The 16198-nt window shown below is 39.5% G+C and overlaps 1 protein-coding gene across 1 annotated transcript in view; it reads right to left on the bottom strand.

Annotated features, from left to right (window-relative positions):
• The window catches only part of LOC144963875 (polypeptide N-acetylgalactosaminyltransferase 1-like), a 16522-nt gene extending 3579 nt beyond the window's left edge, over positions 1 to 12943 (bottom strand). The window contains exons 1-9 of the mRNA XM_078897823.1: positions 12653 to 12943; positions 10642 to 10865; positions 10125 to 10294; positions 9099 to 9276; positions 6954 to 7154; positions 5911 to 6028; positions 4662 to 4847; positions 2017 to 2154; positions 834 to 941 (exon numbers count right to left, since the gene is read on the bottom strand). Of these exons, the coding sequence (XP_078753949.1) occupies positions 834 to 941; positions 2017 to 2154; positions 4662 to 4847; positions 5911 to 6028; positions 6954 to 7154; positions 9099 to 9276; positions 10125 to 10294; positions 10642 to 10865; positions 12653 to 12853 (1524 nt within the window). The 5' untranslated portion in view covers positions 12854 to 12943. The remainder of the gene's footprint in view (positions 1 to 833; positions 942 to 2016; positions 2155 to 4661; positions 4848 to 5910; positions 6029 to 6953; positions 7155 to 9098; positions 9277 to 10124; positions 10295 to 10641; positions 10866 to 12652) is intronic.
• Between the last annotated feature and the right edge of the window lie 3255 nt (positions 12944 to 16198).

Genomic DNA, 16198 nt, shown 5'->3' with positions numbered 1-16198 from the left:
TAAAAACTAAAATTGTGAGTATTTTTCTATTTGTAATAAATTATATACTATCACGAGGAAAGTACTTTGCGGTAGACTAGTGTATTATCCAAACGGTATCAAGCAATTATTATTGTCCATTTAACGCTACAGAAGCTGGATTAAGATACCGGAATAAAATCATCCGGCTTCTTGGGCCAAATGGCTCTGAGAGACCACTTTTTATAATACTATTTTGAGGCGATAACTTGACTTTTGAATTTGGCCTTTCCCCCATCAACGAAGGTCCTCCACTTTATTCTGTCCTGTGCCATCACTTCCAGGTCTCTCCACGTCTCTCCCGAACGCAGGCTGTCCGCTTCTTTACCTCTTCTCCTGGTGCTCTTTGGCCGGCCCTTCTTTCGTTTGCCATGTGGATTCCAGGTCAAGGCTTGCCGAGTGATGCTTGTTGTCGGTTTTCTTGGAGTGTGACCAATCCATTTCCATTTTCTCTTCAATATTTGTTTTTCAATTGGCTGTCTGTTTTTTGTTTGTTTGTTTGTTTGTTGTTTTTTGTTGTTGTTTTTTTCTTTTTTTTTTTTTGTTTTTTTTTTTTTTTTTTTTTTGGGGGGGGGGGGGGGGTTGTTATTCTGCTGAAAGGCTACTCTACAAGAAAGGTCTTGTTTACCATTTTCTGTGACGTGGAAGTCAAAGTTCACATAGAATTTATTCAACAAGGGCAAACAGTGAACTCTGAACAATATGTTTCAACTCTACAATCCTTTAAAAAAAATAGACTCGCACATGTTCGCAATAAGCCGTATTATTATATTTATCCGACTTAAGTCCTATTTCTCAGAAGTTTTAGCACCTACCTGGTGTTGGAGATTGGTGTTCATGCAGGGCTTTAGGTACAGCCTCTCTCTGGCCTGGAACAAATAATCGTTGTTATCCAGACACTTCTCGGATGCCTCGTTAGCAACCTGGAAACAAATTCCAAAAAAGGTTAAACTAACGTTTTTGCCGAACTCTGGAAAATAAACACGTATTTAAAATTTTGACCAGAAAACTCGTCCTTCAAATATCAATCGATTTAAATGACCCTCATCTTGGCAAATACTATCAAATCTGGGACTTCACAGGACATACCTCGCAGTCCCAGGTTTGAGAATTTTAGCTAAGATGAGGGTGAATTAATCGATCGATATTTGTAGGTTATATTGTTGCTATAGATGCTGTGCGCTTGGTTAAGAAACTCACAACATTACCATCCGGAAATATAACGGACCAACACAGAAAACTATGTGTAACCTTGACCGTCTATAATCTGGTTAATACAGTTTAGTGAGACCACTCATATCATAAACATGGATGGCAAAAACAATAACAAAGACCTGGGTGACGTTAACTTCCATTAACGATACAGTATTTCTCTCTGTCTCTCTCTCTATCTCTGTCTCTCTCAGTATCTCCCTCTATCTCTCTCTGTCTCTATCTCTCTCTGTCTTCTCTATCTCTCTCTGTCTCTATCTCTCTCTGTCTCTGTGTGTGTGTCTCTCTCTATCTCTCTCTCTATCTCTCTGTCCCTATCCCTCTTTGTCTCTCCCTCTATCTCTCTCTGTCTCTCTGTCTCTCTCAGTATCTCTCTCTATCTCTCTCTGTCTCTCTCTCTATCTCTGTCTCTATCTCTCTCTGTCTCTCTCAGTATCTCTCTATCTCTCTCTGTCTCTATCTCTCTCTGTCTTCTCTATCTCTCTGTCTCTATCTCTCTCTGTCTTCTCTATCTCTCTGTCTCTCTCTCTATCTCTCTCTGTCTCTCTCTCTCTCTGTGTGTCTCTCTCTCTATCTCTCTCCATCTCTCTCTCTGTCTCTGTCTCTCTCTAACCCTATCTCTCTCTCTCTCTCTCTCTCTCTCTCTCTCTCTGCCTCACTCTCTCTATCTCTCCTCCATGATGTTTTTATCGATATAAAGCACAAATAAAATTTGGTGACAAATGGGTTGGGTTTTTTTCCTCTTTCTTAAGTCCGCATAAGAAACCAAAATGGATGTGTCTATACCTGTCCCCACAGCACAACATCCTCGTCATCGTAGACACTGAGTTCTCGCCAGATATTCTTCATGTACCAGCCAAAGTCTTTACAGTGCAATCTGGCACGCAGATTAGGTCTGTCAGATAAATCGCCAACTTCTATATCCTGCCAATGATTAAAAAAAAAAAGAACTAATTCAAGAATATGGAGAGAGAGAGAGAGAGAGAGAGAGAAGGAAAGAGAGAGAGAGAGATCGAGAGAGATAGATAGAGAGATAGAGAGATATATAGAGAAAGAAAGAGAGCGAGAGAGAGAGAGTGTGTGTGTGTGTGTGTGAGAGAGAGAGAGATAGAGAGAGAGTGTGTGTGTGTGTTCGTGTGTGTGTGTGTGAGAGAGAGAGAGAGAGAGAGAGAGTGTGTGTGTGTGTGTGAGAGAGAGAGAGAGAGAGAGAGAGAGTGTGTGTGTGTGTGTGTGAGAGAGAGAGAGATAGAGAGAGAGTGTGTGTGTGTGTTCGTGTGTGTGTGTGTGAGAGAGAGAGAGAGAGATACTAGACAGTGATAATATATTGATGCCTATTGATCATGAGTTCGAGCTCCGCCTCAGACACTCACGTTTTTTTCCCTTGGGCAAGATGATTAACTCCCAATTTAGATTATTTCTGTTGACAACAAACACTTGTTTGATGGACTATCTATGTATATTCCTTCATGGAATGCCTAGGCAAAGGTATCTTATGATAATTCAGAAAAGTGAGTGGAGCAGGCACTTATGTTGGTAACAACAAGATATGAAGTGAATAGAAAAGTGCCAGAAGACAATAGAGAATAAAAAATTTTCGCGGCGGTGGTGGGGTTTGAACCTGCGACCTTATTGGTACGACAACTCCGCCTGGCAGGTGAGAGCGTGGCTCTACCGTGTGAGCTATCCACGAACACAAAAATATTCGTTTCAAACTCAAAGTCATTACTAGATCCCTCTCTCACCCACTTCTTGAGACCGCCGATTCGTTCGTACACCACCATCGCGAATAATTTTGACCAGCAGTTAAGCTTAATAGCCAATATTCTCAACACAAACATATAACATAGAAACGATTGAGACATTGAGTATGCTCCGGTGTATGGGGTGAATTTTTTAATTCAGAAAAGTGAGTGGAGCAGGCACTTATGTTGGTAACAACAAGATATGAAGTGAATAGAAAAGTGCCAGAAGACAATAGAGAATAAAAAATTTTCGCGGCGGTGGTGGGGTTTGAACCTGCGACCTTATTGGTACGACAACTCCGCCTGGCAGGTGAGAGCGTGGCTCTACCGTGTGAGCTATCCACGAACACAAAAATATTCGTTTCAAACTCAAAGTCATTACTAGATCCCTCTCTCACCCACTTCTTGAGACCGCCGATTCGTTCGTACACCACCATCGCGAATAATTTTGACCAGCAGTTAAGCTTAATAGCCAATATTCTCAACACAAACATATAACATAGAAACGATTGAGACATTGAGTATGCTCCGGTGTATGGGGTGAATTTTTTAATTCAGAAAAGTGAGTAAAAAGAGTGGGGCAGGCACTTATGTTGGTAACAACAAGATATGAAGTGAATAGAAAAGTGCCAGAAGACAATAGAGAATTAAAAATTTTCGCGGCGGTGGTGGGGTTTGAACCTGCGACCTTATTGGTACGACAACTCCGCCTGGCAGGTGAGAGCGTGGCTCTACCGTGTGAGCTATCCACGAACACAAAAATATTCGTTTCAAACTCAAAGTCATTACTAGATCCCTCTCTCACCCACTTCTTGAGACCGCCGATTCGTTAAAATTTTTTATTCTCTATTGTCTTCTGGCACTTTTCTATTCACTTCATATCTTGTTGTTACCAACATAAGTGCCTGCTCCACTCACTTTTCTGAATTAAAAAATTCACCCCATACACCGGAGCATACTCAATGTCTCAATCGTTTCTATGTTATATGTTTGTGTTGAGAATATTGGCTATTAAGCTTAACTGCTGGTCAAAATTATTCGCGATGGTGGTGTACGAACGAATCGGCGGTCTCAAGAAGTGGGTGAGAGAGGGATCTAGTAATGACTTTGAGTTTGAAACGAATATTTTTGTGTTCGTGGATAGCTCACACGGTAGAGCCACGCTCTCACCTGCCAGGCGGAGTTGTCGTACCAATAAGGTCGCAGGTTCAAACCCCACCACCGCCGCGAAAATTTTTTATTCTCTATTGTCTTCTGGCACTTTTCTATTCACTTCATATCTTGTTGTTATCTTATGATAACACACGGAAGGTCATAATTGTTACAGTGAATGACATAATCAGTCGGATTTTTTATCAAAATCGAGTTCTTGTCATAAATTATTAAATCAACCCTTTTTCCACGTCTCGGGAAATATCAAAGCTTAGTTTCACTTCTAAATATTTTTTAAAAGCTTAGTCAAGTTGAAAAAGTATGAAATTTGAGAAAAGCTGCCGGATACCTTTCCCATAGATACATCGGACCATAACTTCATGAAAAATCACCCGATTTACTTTAAATAAAGATTAAAATGCTCTGGGGAGCATTTTCTTTCCGAAAATGAAAAAGAAAAAAACAAAACAAATGCAAATCCAAAATTTTCACCTTTCGACTGATTATTTCATGCACTGACACACTTGTTTTACATACCTTCATATCCGGATGCTGCTTAAAGACAAATCTGGAGTAGTTTCCCATCCAGACAGTGACGGCCCTCTTCCAATTGTAGAGTTCCAGCTTTGATCGCCCCCCTGGGAAATCGTACGGTTGGACACGAGCCACGTGACCAATCTTGGAACATGGAAGATGGACAAGTCTTCCCCCACATAGAGTTACCTGTCGTGTTATGTAGACAATTTTATTATTTTGCATTGATTCTTTGTTATTTTGATTTTCTTTTAAGGGTTTTACAGCTCTTGCAACATATTAAGGTCGTAAAAAGGAAGAATATTGGATAGCAAGAAGTTCTAGAATTACAATTAAAGCACCCAAGAAAAGGAAAGACAAAAGGGAATTGGTTCAAATGGGGAACAGACGTAGATCCCAAGAGCACGGGATCACCTAAAAGTCTCATCCAGACACCAGCACAAGATCCCATTTACACAACAAAAAAAACAACAAAAAAACATAATACAATGCATACCAGAGAGATGATTTAGAAGGAAAAAAACATCATCTCCCAAAACTAACTATACATTTGACTGTTTCCCTCCGAGCCAGGGTATCCGGTTAGGGTTAGGGTTAGGGTTAGGGCCAGGACAATACATAGTAATCTCATTCCAAGAAAAAGACAGAAAGCATGTTGGAAAACAGATATAAGGGATAGAAGACACAGTAAGTACCTCCCTGCCCAGTATGGGCGGTCAGGAACCCCACCCAGTCACACTGATTAATTTTCTCCATAGGATATGGCATTATGGTGTTTTAAGATATCAAGCCTTTTACATATAAATAAACAAACAAAAAAAAGAACAGAAAGACAACAACTTGAGCTTGTATACAACGCAATGTCTACTAAACGTGCTTAAAATGCTTTACAAGGGGTCCCTAGCCAAAAGCAACACTTAACATGTAGGACGAGACATGACGCCTGTTAGGCGATATTGCAATTTTTTTTCCCGATACCTACAACGCCGTTAACGACCAGGTACTCATTTTACTCCTGAGTATTATGAGAGAATGTGAGTGAAGAGAGTTTTTTAAGGACTCAATTTTGCGCCGCTCATAGCGGGTTTCGAACTCAGGGCATTCCGATCTGAATGCGAATGTCATACCACCAGCACATGATGCGTCGGTAGAAAGTGTCTTGACTTGTTACATTGTCAATTTTTGTGACTACTCATGTTACAACATCAATACATTCAATAGACAAACGGCAACAACGATGTATATTTTCTACCCTCCACGTCATCTCCAAGTTTTCTCCTCCCCATATCGACATTTGAGTGTCATATCCACCGAGTTTCTGGAAGAATTTCTTGTCAATGGCAAATGCTGACCCTACCATGGTGGTGCCTCTGTGAATGGGAAATTGGTGTGTATGGTTCAATTATGACAAGCGACTTTAATCAATTATTACAAATGTCGACCTCAACTAGGCAAAAAAAGCCCCCAAGAAATAAACAAACAACAAACAACAACAAACAAACAAAACAAAATAATGTAAATAATTAAGATGAGACGTATGGGAACAATTCATTCGAAATAAAAAGGAAAAGAAAAAGAAAAGAAAAATGGCCGAATAAAAATAAAAACAATCCAAGTGATGAAATTAACAAAAGATCGAATAATGTGGCTTAAAATTATTCGAATCACCAAACCAACTAATCAATCGTTCTGGCGTGCTTTGAAAAAAATATCGACAAATATTTAGAATTTTGGCCAGAAAACTCTACCTTCAAATATCGATCGATTAAAATGACACTCATCTTGTCTAAATCTCTTAAACCTGGGACTTCGTGAAGAAAAAGTAGTGATAGTAGTAGAGGTAGTATTAGTAGTAGTAGTAGTAGTAGTAGTAGTAGTATTAGTAGTAGTAGTAGTAGTAGTAGTAGTAGTGGTGGTGGTAGTATAGTACTAGTAATAATAATAATGATAATAATAATAATAATAGTAGTAGTAGTATTAGTAGTAGTAGTAGTAGTAGTAGTAGTAGTAGTAGTAGTAGTAGTAGTAGTAGAAGAAGAAGAAGAAGAAGAAGAAGAAGAAGAAGAAGAAGAAGAAGAAGAGAAGAAGAAGAAGAAGAAGAGGAGGAGGAGGAGGAGGAGGAGGAGGAGGAGGAGGAGGAGGAGAAGAAGAAGAAGAAGAAGAAGAAGAAGAAGAAGAAGAAGAAGAAGAAGAAGAAGAAGAAGAAGAAGACAATGGCGTCTTTCACAAACTAAACATTCAAACATGAAGACAAGATGAAGAAGAAGAAGAAGAAGAAGAAGAAATATAACTTACGGACGAGCATCTGTTTCCTTCTGGCCGACCTCATCTGGCCGGAAGTAAGTCTCAAAGAACCTTAAGCTCCAATCCCATCCATACTTGACCATCCAGTGCCGGTCAAAGTGGTATTCGAACGTGTCCCATTTGATGTAGTCCAAGTGCGACATCGCCACAACTTTACTGTCATTGGAAATGGCTGCCAGCAATGGAAGCAGCCTGTAGAAGACATAGTATCAGTATGCAAACATTGATGCTTCAAGCTCGGAAAGAAAGCCTATCCCATCATAGATTTGTTTTGTTGTTTAAAAAAAAATAAAATAAAATAAACAAAATTCCCTTTATTCATCCCATAGGGGAAATTTGTCTCAAGGGTCCATTCTAAGAGAAGACTGGAATAATCCAGGCGTCAGCCGCAGTGCAGCGCCGCAAAGTGAGCTAGGGCGAGGTGACTTGCTCAATGCCACACAACGCAGCGGCGGGTGATCGAACTCGGTGCCTTTCGGGTACGAAGCAAAGACCGTACCGCTGAGCCACGCTGCCCCTTTTGCTTTGTTTATTCATCTAACAACATAATCAAATATCTTAACGTTTTTAAAAATGATTTTTGTCCAAGTCATCGTCCGCTTAGTTGCCATAGGATACACCGGCCACGCGGTTTTTTGCACAGCCTGCGGCCGCAAAATTAAGGAACATTTTCTGATTTCCATTGCAACCGCAAAATATGCAAATTTTGCAAATTTTGGACAAATTCTTTGATTCTTTTTTTTTTAAAATTCGGATAAGACCTTTTATTTAAATCAAATAAAAGGTCATATCCGAATGTTTTACTTCTTTATTTTAAAAAATTCATTGACAGCAATTGTTTAATTGTAATTTTGTTTTCCCAACTTTGTGCCTATTTCCAAATCAGCATAATTTTTGGCAAAATTTGCCATGTTTGTCCCATAATTTTGCATAATTTTGAGTTTGAAATTGTGTAATTTCGCGGGGATATTTTGTTACATGGGTTGCATGTAGTTCTAGTTGTTAGGCGTGATACAACATATTTAGAAACCTGCAAATTTTTTGCAAAATTTACTTATCTATTTCATCATTTTCTTTGCAGAATTTTGAAATATTTTTTTGCATAAAACCGCGGAGTCCGGATACACTTTAAACGCCCACACAATTTGTACACTGATAACAGATGGCGCCACATAGGTAGGTACAAGTACTTCGCATTGAAGGAGGCTGCGTGCCACAGAGGTACGGTCTTACCCAAAAGGTACCGAGTTTGACTCCCCGCCACGTAGCATGTCTGTGGTGTGTGTGTGTGTGGGGGGGGATAACTTATATTTCTTGGGATCAGTGTCAATTGTACTTTTTCTCGAATCTTGAGTTATTACTGATGAAGATTATGATAATAAGGATGGTGATGATGATGATGATGATGATGATGATGATGATGATGATGATGATGATGATGATGATGATGATGATGATGACGATGATGATGATGATGGACCTAACTGAACCGTTCATCCCACTAATCATTATCTTAAGTAGTCCAACTCAGTCCCATGGCCATATTAAGAATGATACAAATTATATTTGAAAAGACTACTGTACAATCTTGAAATTTCATTCTATTTTCTCTCGGCCGTTACATTCAAAAGACACTGTGCGTTCAGCCAAAAAAAAAAAAAAAACTTACAACATCTGCAAACCGAATATACCTTGACAACACGCAAAGCTATTCGTAACCTTGAACGTCTACAGTCTGGTTGATAGACTTTAGTGAGAACTTCTCATAAAAATGGCTGGCTAAAAACAATAACAAAGAGTTGAGTCACGTCAATACTCTTCAACAGTCGTTACGTCACTTCCTTCCTAATGACGCATGGTAACTTAGTAACACTGGCTCTGAACTATCGGAACAATTGCGGACGCCCGTATGAAATATTTCTCCGGCGAGCATAAAAGCGTATCCAGAGGAAAAAAACCCCATAAATTTGATCATGTTTTGACTTTTGCACATTCTGATCACAAGGCATATGAAAAGTTCTAGCCAGCATGAAGAATAAAAAGTAATGATTTACTTTGTTTAGAACCAATATGGCCGCCGTTGCCATCAGACATCAGACTACTGAATCCAATTTCTTTCATTCTATGGTTACTCACCAGCCGATATTCACCTCCATGTGGCTGTCGAAAAACACGAGAACGTCCCCTTTGGCCTCGTTTGCACCCACCATCCGAGCTGTGGACAGACCTTTTCTCTCTGGCATACGAATCATTCGGACAAGACCTTTGGGGAAGTGGTCACGGATGTACTTGTCTAAGGGAACTTTGACTTCCGCTGGAAAGAGTAAAAAAAGAAACAAAAAAAACTTCGATCTCGTGACACGATGATCATTCTCATTATACGTAAAATTTGTTCCACTATTCAACTTTTGATTGGATGTCGCAATTTAAACAATTCTTTGACCCATTTAAATATCGCATAGAGGAGCGGAAATACTTTTATGGTTGAGGAGAATATTGATGTGACGTATACGTGACACGTGGTGCGTGATGCGTAATACGTATGATCTACTAAAGCTCTCAATTGGATTCAATAGTCTGATGTCAAGTCGCCCAGCAACAGAGGCCATCGTGGTTCTAAACAAAGAAAATGGGTACTTTTTATTCTTCATGCTGGCTAGATGGTTTCATGTGTCATGTGATCAGAATGTATACAAGTCAAAACATGATCATAATATCATAATATTATTTATAACGTTTTTCTCCTCTGGATACGCTTTTATGCTGGTTTGGAGAAATATTTCATAAGGGCGTCCACCATTGTTCCGATAGTTTAGAGCCAGTTACTAAGTTACCATGCGTCATTACGAAGGAAGTGACGTCATGACTGGTGAAGCGTATTGTCTTTTTACTTTACACGTAAATATTACACGATCACAACGGTAGCCATCATTATCTTATAGCCTGACACTAGAACCCACTAGGACTTTTAGTTTGACGTCATTTTTAGGTTTTTGCACGGTCCAGTGAGTTGTCGTTTGTAGAGCTCAAGGAAACAAGTGGTCCCATTTGTTGAACTATTGAATACAACTCACTATAAGTTTTCTTTTGTGGCCAGATTTTTGACGTCATTGTTCGGTCATTGTTAGGCTACAAGATAACGATGGCTACGTCACAACCCACCCAGTGTGCTGTTGTCATCTACCAAGATGATCTCTTGTAAAAGACTCCTGGGTGTTCTGTTAATGATGCTGTACACTGTTCGAAGAATGAGGGACGGCCACTCGTCATAAAATGGGATGATTGTAGACACCGAAGGCAAGGATGAAATGTTGTAGGTAACATTGGCACATCTTGAAAGGAAACAAGTAAAATTATAGCTAATTCTGGAACATCTAAAAAGGATACAAGAAATATTATAGGTGATATTACAAGGAATGTTATATGTTTTATTGGAACATCTTGAAATGATACAAGAAATATTATCGGTAATACTGGAACATCTAAAAAGGATACAAGAAATATTATAGGTGATATTGGAACATCTTGAAAGGAAGCAAGAAAGGAACGGAGGAACAAGAAAATAATGAAGAAAATGACGACGAAGAGCAAGAAGTAGTGAGGAGGAGGAGGAGGAGGAGGAGGAGAGAAAGATGATTAGGAGGAGGATCAGGAGTGGGGGATGGGCGGAGAAAATTACCCTGGCAATCTGGAATCGGGCACAATCCTGTTCAAGGGAACCATGTCGCTGACTAGAATATTGACCCTGAACTTATTCACGATTTTGGTGACCTCATCATTCTGCTCGTCGGTCAAGGCCACTCCCCTGCCCATTTCGCCGGCTATTCGTGGGTCGTTGCGTCCGTATTCATCGATCAAAACGTTTCCTGTTTGACCACCGTCTCTGAAGTCTTTAAGTGACACCTGGAAGAATTTGAAACGAGTATTTGAAATGATAAACAAATAAAATTAAATCTGCATTGCTATAATAATGAATAAGACATGTTCGTTGACCAAGAGAATTACGTCCCTCGTTCTGGGATGTAACGATCGGTACCACGGGTTTGCCATCGCCTCTGTGAATCGCAGGCAAACAGTATGTGTCCATCATTCCCCGCGGTGTGGGGAAGACTAGATGCATCAAATTGTCTATTGCCGTGTCTCATGTAACGTTCAAGAATGTAGAATTGCTAGCAATGGTCCAAACGAGGGGTCTAATCTGCACTATCAAGGACAATGTGGAGAATACGTTGACGACGTGTTATCCGTCCGCAGTCTACTTTTGAATGTATCCCTCTTAGTGGGAACCTGTGCTTGTGTCTGGATGAGACATTTAGGTGATCTCAAACTAAGTACTTTGATAATGTGCTCTTGGAATCTACACCTGTTTCCTATTTGGATCAATTCCCCTCTGTCTTACCTTTTCTTGGGTGCTTTAATTGTAAGTCTATAACTTTTTACTATCCAATTTTCTTCCTTTTTACTGGCGCTGATCTAACCTTCATGTGTTGCAAGCGCAGTAAAATCCTTAAAAACAAAAACAAACAGTCTACGGCTACACAACCGGTCACCACGAGAATTGCTTAGCTTCTCCAACAGTACACGGAACTGGTGAAAGTACGCTTCTGCCTGCCGCCCGGCGTCGATCAGAGGCAACGACCCGGATATTGTTTGTTTTTGGACAAGGCACTTTGCGTGTTGGAAGACTTTATACCGTCATAAACGCCATGATACAGGACATGCACACCAAGATCGGATTTCTATATAGCCCCATATCGCACCGTAAAGACATTTTGTTGAATTTAGTGGTCAACATGGCGTCCAAATGCACGACCATCACCCTGTACAGACTTTGTTATTTCTGTCTGAACCGCGTTCAGGTCCAATACAGCTCGTCACACACGGGGTGCTACTGGGGTGCTACTGAAAGATCTTTGCACCGCGCTACATCACTTACGACGAGTCCAACAAGTCGTTCGAAGGGGTTATCACGAGAACGAGCTAGGGGTCATAAGACCGGAAGACTTGAAAAACGGGGTCAGCAACAACGTGTATAACGCCAATAACAGGCCGGCCTTCACCAAGGATTTTATACGTCACGTGTGCTGTCTGTCGACATTTATTTTACCTTCCGATCTACCAACACAAGAGGAGACGATATAGATGATATCACTCAGGTCTTTGTTATTGTTTTTTTTTTGCCATCCATGTAAATAAGTACTTCTCACTAAACTGTAAGAACCATGGTTACACATAGTTTTATGTGTTGGTCTTCCGGATGGCAATGTTGTGAGCTTATTAGCCAAGCCCATACTATCTATATTGGATCTATATGGACCCCCGAATGCCACTAATCAAAACGGCCTGCAGTAGCTCTGACGTGAGTGAAATACGTCGAGGATCGGCCTTGCTGATGTTTATGGACAGGAAGCTGTTGGGCAGTGGCGACATCAGTAACGCGTCTAAGGTCATGGAAGAATGTATTCCAGGTGCGTTACGACACTGGGGTCCAACGAACCCGAGGCCACTGTCCATGTTGGATCGAATGGTAGCAATTTTAAGAATGAAATAATCATTGAAGCGCTCTGGAAGTTCTGATTCGTTTTGGTGTGATGGCAGTAATTTTCCCCACGATCAACTGTCATCAAACCGTTCAGGACATTAATATATAATAATATTATTACGACAATCGCCATGATGGCTCTACTTACCTTCGACATGTTGACCTTGACATTGGTACTATCAATTCTATCAACGGCTGGAACGAATATTCTGTCCGAGTGGTAAATAATTCTGTTCTCGTATCCGGTCCTCAAAAGCTGGAAAACTATTTGTGTTTGTAACACCAAGAGAACAAAGCACCCCACGGCAGCGCCGTACATTAGCAGGAATCGACGAGAATAAAGCGTCATTGTTGAATAAAATATCACGAATAAACATTGAAATACAATCCTAACGATAATTTGGGGTGCCGGCTGAGTCAACAGTTCTGATCATGGCGATTATCCATTACTAATTTCAATTAGAAAAAGCAAACACTATGACAAGTATTTATAAATAAACACTTTTCCACTATTTCAATTTTTTAAAACCCACTATGGCAAGTATCTATAAACAGACACTTTTCCACTATTTCAATTTTTTAAAACCCACTATGGCAAGTATCTATAAACAGACACTTTTCCACTATTTCAATTTTTTAAAACCCACTATGGCAAGTATCTATAAACAGACACTTTTCCACTATTTCAATTTTTTAAAACTCACTATGCAAATATTTATAAATAAACACTTTTCCACTATTTCAATCTATTTTAAACTCACTATGACAAGTATTTATAAATAAACACTTTTCCACGATTTCAATTTTTTAAAACCCACTATGGCAAGTATCTATAAACAGACACTTTTTCACTATTTCAATTTTTTAAAAAACATTATGGCTAGTATTTATAAACAGACAGTTTTCTACTTTTTCAATATAAAAAAAACACACTATGGCAAGTGCCTATAAACAGACACTTTTCCTAAACATTTTGATATCATATTATTGAGACGAACGCACGATAGAAAAATATAATAACAATGTGAAATTGAATGTAAGCTTCAATTTAATAAACGAAAGCAGATAAAGTGAATGTTTCTGGATTCCATTTATCAATAAAACCGGATGAATGAAACACTATAGACGAATGTGATAATGTCCACATTATTGGTTTGAGTTTATTAAATTGAAGCTTACATTCAATTTCATATTGTTATTTATTATTTCTTCGAGGTCCGAGCAGCAACATTTTCCCTTTCCCAGTATTCTTTCCCAAAGGAAAATAATCAATCTAACTTAGGATGACGAATTTCCATTCCTATTTTAATGCCTGTTAAACAATGTGTGATAAAATGGTATAAAATAGACAATAGGGAAAAAAAGTGCGACGTCACCCCTGCCTAGAAACGGCCATTTTGGTTCTACACAAAATAAAATATAAAAACGATCAAACAAAAGATCAAATTGATCGAATTTTTTTCTGCTATAATGGGCCAATAGTTTGCACTCTAATTGTCAATATAGAACCTGTCGCTTTTACCTATTTCCAATACGCTTCAACAGTCGTCACGTCACTTCCCTCGTAAAGACGCATGGTAACTTAGTAACCGGTTCTAAACTATCGGAACAATGGCGGACGCCCTTATGAAATATTTCTCCGACGAGCATAAAAGCGTATCCAGAAGGAAAAATAAACATTATAAATCTGATCATGTTTTGACTTTTACACATTATGATCACAAGACATATGAAAAGTTCTAGCCAGCATGAAGAATAAAAAGTACCGATTTTCTTTGTTTAGAACCACGATGGCCGCCGTTGCTGGGGGACGTGACATCAGACTATTGTCCAATTGGAGCGGTGGCTACTAATGGTGCTCCCACTACCATGCTATGGCGATCGACCCAATCAGCACTCGTGCACCGTCGCAAATCCACCAGGAAGCTTCGTCACAACGCACCGTTCAACTAGATTTCCAACTGTAGCCACCTTTGGTTGCCGTGAGCGTTGAAAAGAGGAAGTGACGTCACGACGTTGGAACCCTATTTACCAAAACATCTTGATATCAAATAATCATTGAGATGAACGAGCGATAGAAAAATAATCAATCTCAATTAAACGAGTGGATGAGAGAAAAACGGAAACAAAATAAAACAATTTATTCCGTGGAAGAATTGAAGGCTGATTTTCCAAAACTCGTTAAGTCAATTTTCCTACTTTCTGAGATTTTCCATCCATGAGATAAATTGAAATGTAAATTATATTTTAAGTATCAACTGATGACACAAGAATTACCTTAGATTTGTGTGAATTTGAAGTTTATATATGATAAAATGATGAGGAATTTTAGGGGAAATAATGCTCAATATCTGAAAATGGTAAAAAGTTGAGTTAGGCAGTTTTGAAAAACCAGTCTTCAATAGGATTCAATAGTCGTAACGTCACTTCCTTCCTAATGACGCATGGTAACTTAGTAACACTGGCTCTAAACTATCGGAACAATGGCGGACGCCCGTATGAAATATTTCTCCGCCGAGCATAAAAGCGTATTCAGAGGGGAAAAAAACACATAAATTTGATCATGTTTTGACTTTTACACATTCTGGTCACAAGGCATATGAAAAATTCTAGCCAGATTGAAGAATAAAAAGTAATGATTTTCTTTGTTTAGAACCAAGATGGCCGCCGTTGCCGGGCGGCGTGACATCAGACTACTGAATCCAATTATAATTGTTCATACTTGTCATGTTGTCTCGTTAGTATTTTCTCTCAGTGGAGTAACCATTAGCCAGGTAAATGTCGCACTCTCGAAAACAAAACAACTCATATTTAAATATTTGGCCAGAAAACTCGTCCTTCAAATATCGATCGATTTAAATGACTCTCATCTGGGCAAAAACTCTCAAACCTGGGACTTCGTGAAATCCCAGGTTTAGAGTATTTTGCCAAGACGAGGGTCATTTAAATCGACCGATATTTGAAGGACGAGTTTTTTGGCCAAATTTTAAAATATGTTATTTTTTGCAGGGAGCGGCAGTTAACTGGCTAAAGATGATATCGTCCGGGTTACAATTTTAGTCATTTACTTCGATACTTCGAATTATTGTGGTACAATTGATCCAAAACGGGGTCCCGATAGCTCAAATGGTAGAGCACTCGCTTCACGCACAATGGGACCATGAAAGATCCCGAGTGCAGTCGAAATTTTTTTCTGACCCCTCTATTCACCCGGCAGTGAATGGGTAGCTGAGCCTGTTAGATTTGACGGAAAGTACTTTGCGATAGACTAGCGTCCTATCCAAAGATTAGTAAGGACTTGCTATTGACCGTTTCACGCTATAGAAACCGGGATAAACTCCGGTTCCATCAGCCGAATGGCTCTGAAGGACTGCTATAATCGATCGAAATAGGCTGAATACGCTTCAACAGTCGTGACGTCACTTCCTTCATAATGACGCATGGTAACTTAGTAACTGGCTCTAAACTATCGGAGCAATGGCGGACGCCCTTATGAAATATTTCTCCGACGAGCAGAAAAGCGTATCCAGAGGAGAAAAAAAAAACATTATAAATCTGATAATGTTTTGACTTTTACACAATCTGATCACAAGACATATGAAAAGTTCTAGCCACCATGAAGAATAAAAAGTACAGATCTTCTTTGTTTAGAACCACGATGGCAGCCGTTGCTGGGCGACGTGACAGCAGACTA

The sequence above is a fragment of the Berghia stephanieae genome, chromosome 2 (assembly GCF_034508935.2).
Source record: "Berghia stephanieae isolate SIO BIC M18660-M18661 chromosome 2, UCSD_Bste_1.3, whole genome shotgun sequence".
In the NCBI taxonomy this organism is placed as follows: Eukaryota; Metazoa; Mollusca; class Gastropoda; order Nudibranchia; family Aeolidiidae; genus Berghia; species Berghia stephanieae.
This window is presented reverse-complemented; position numbering and strand designations above follow the sequence as displayed.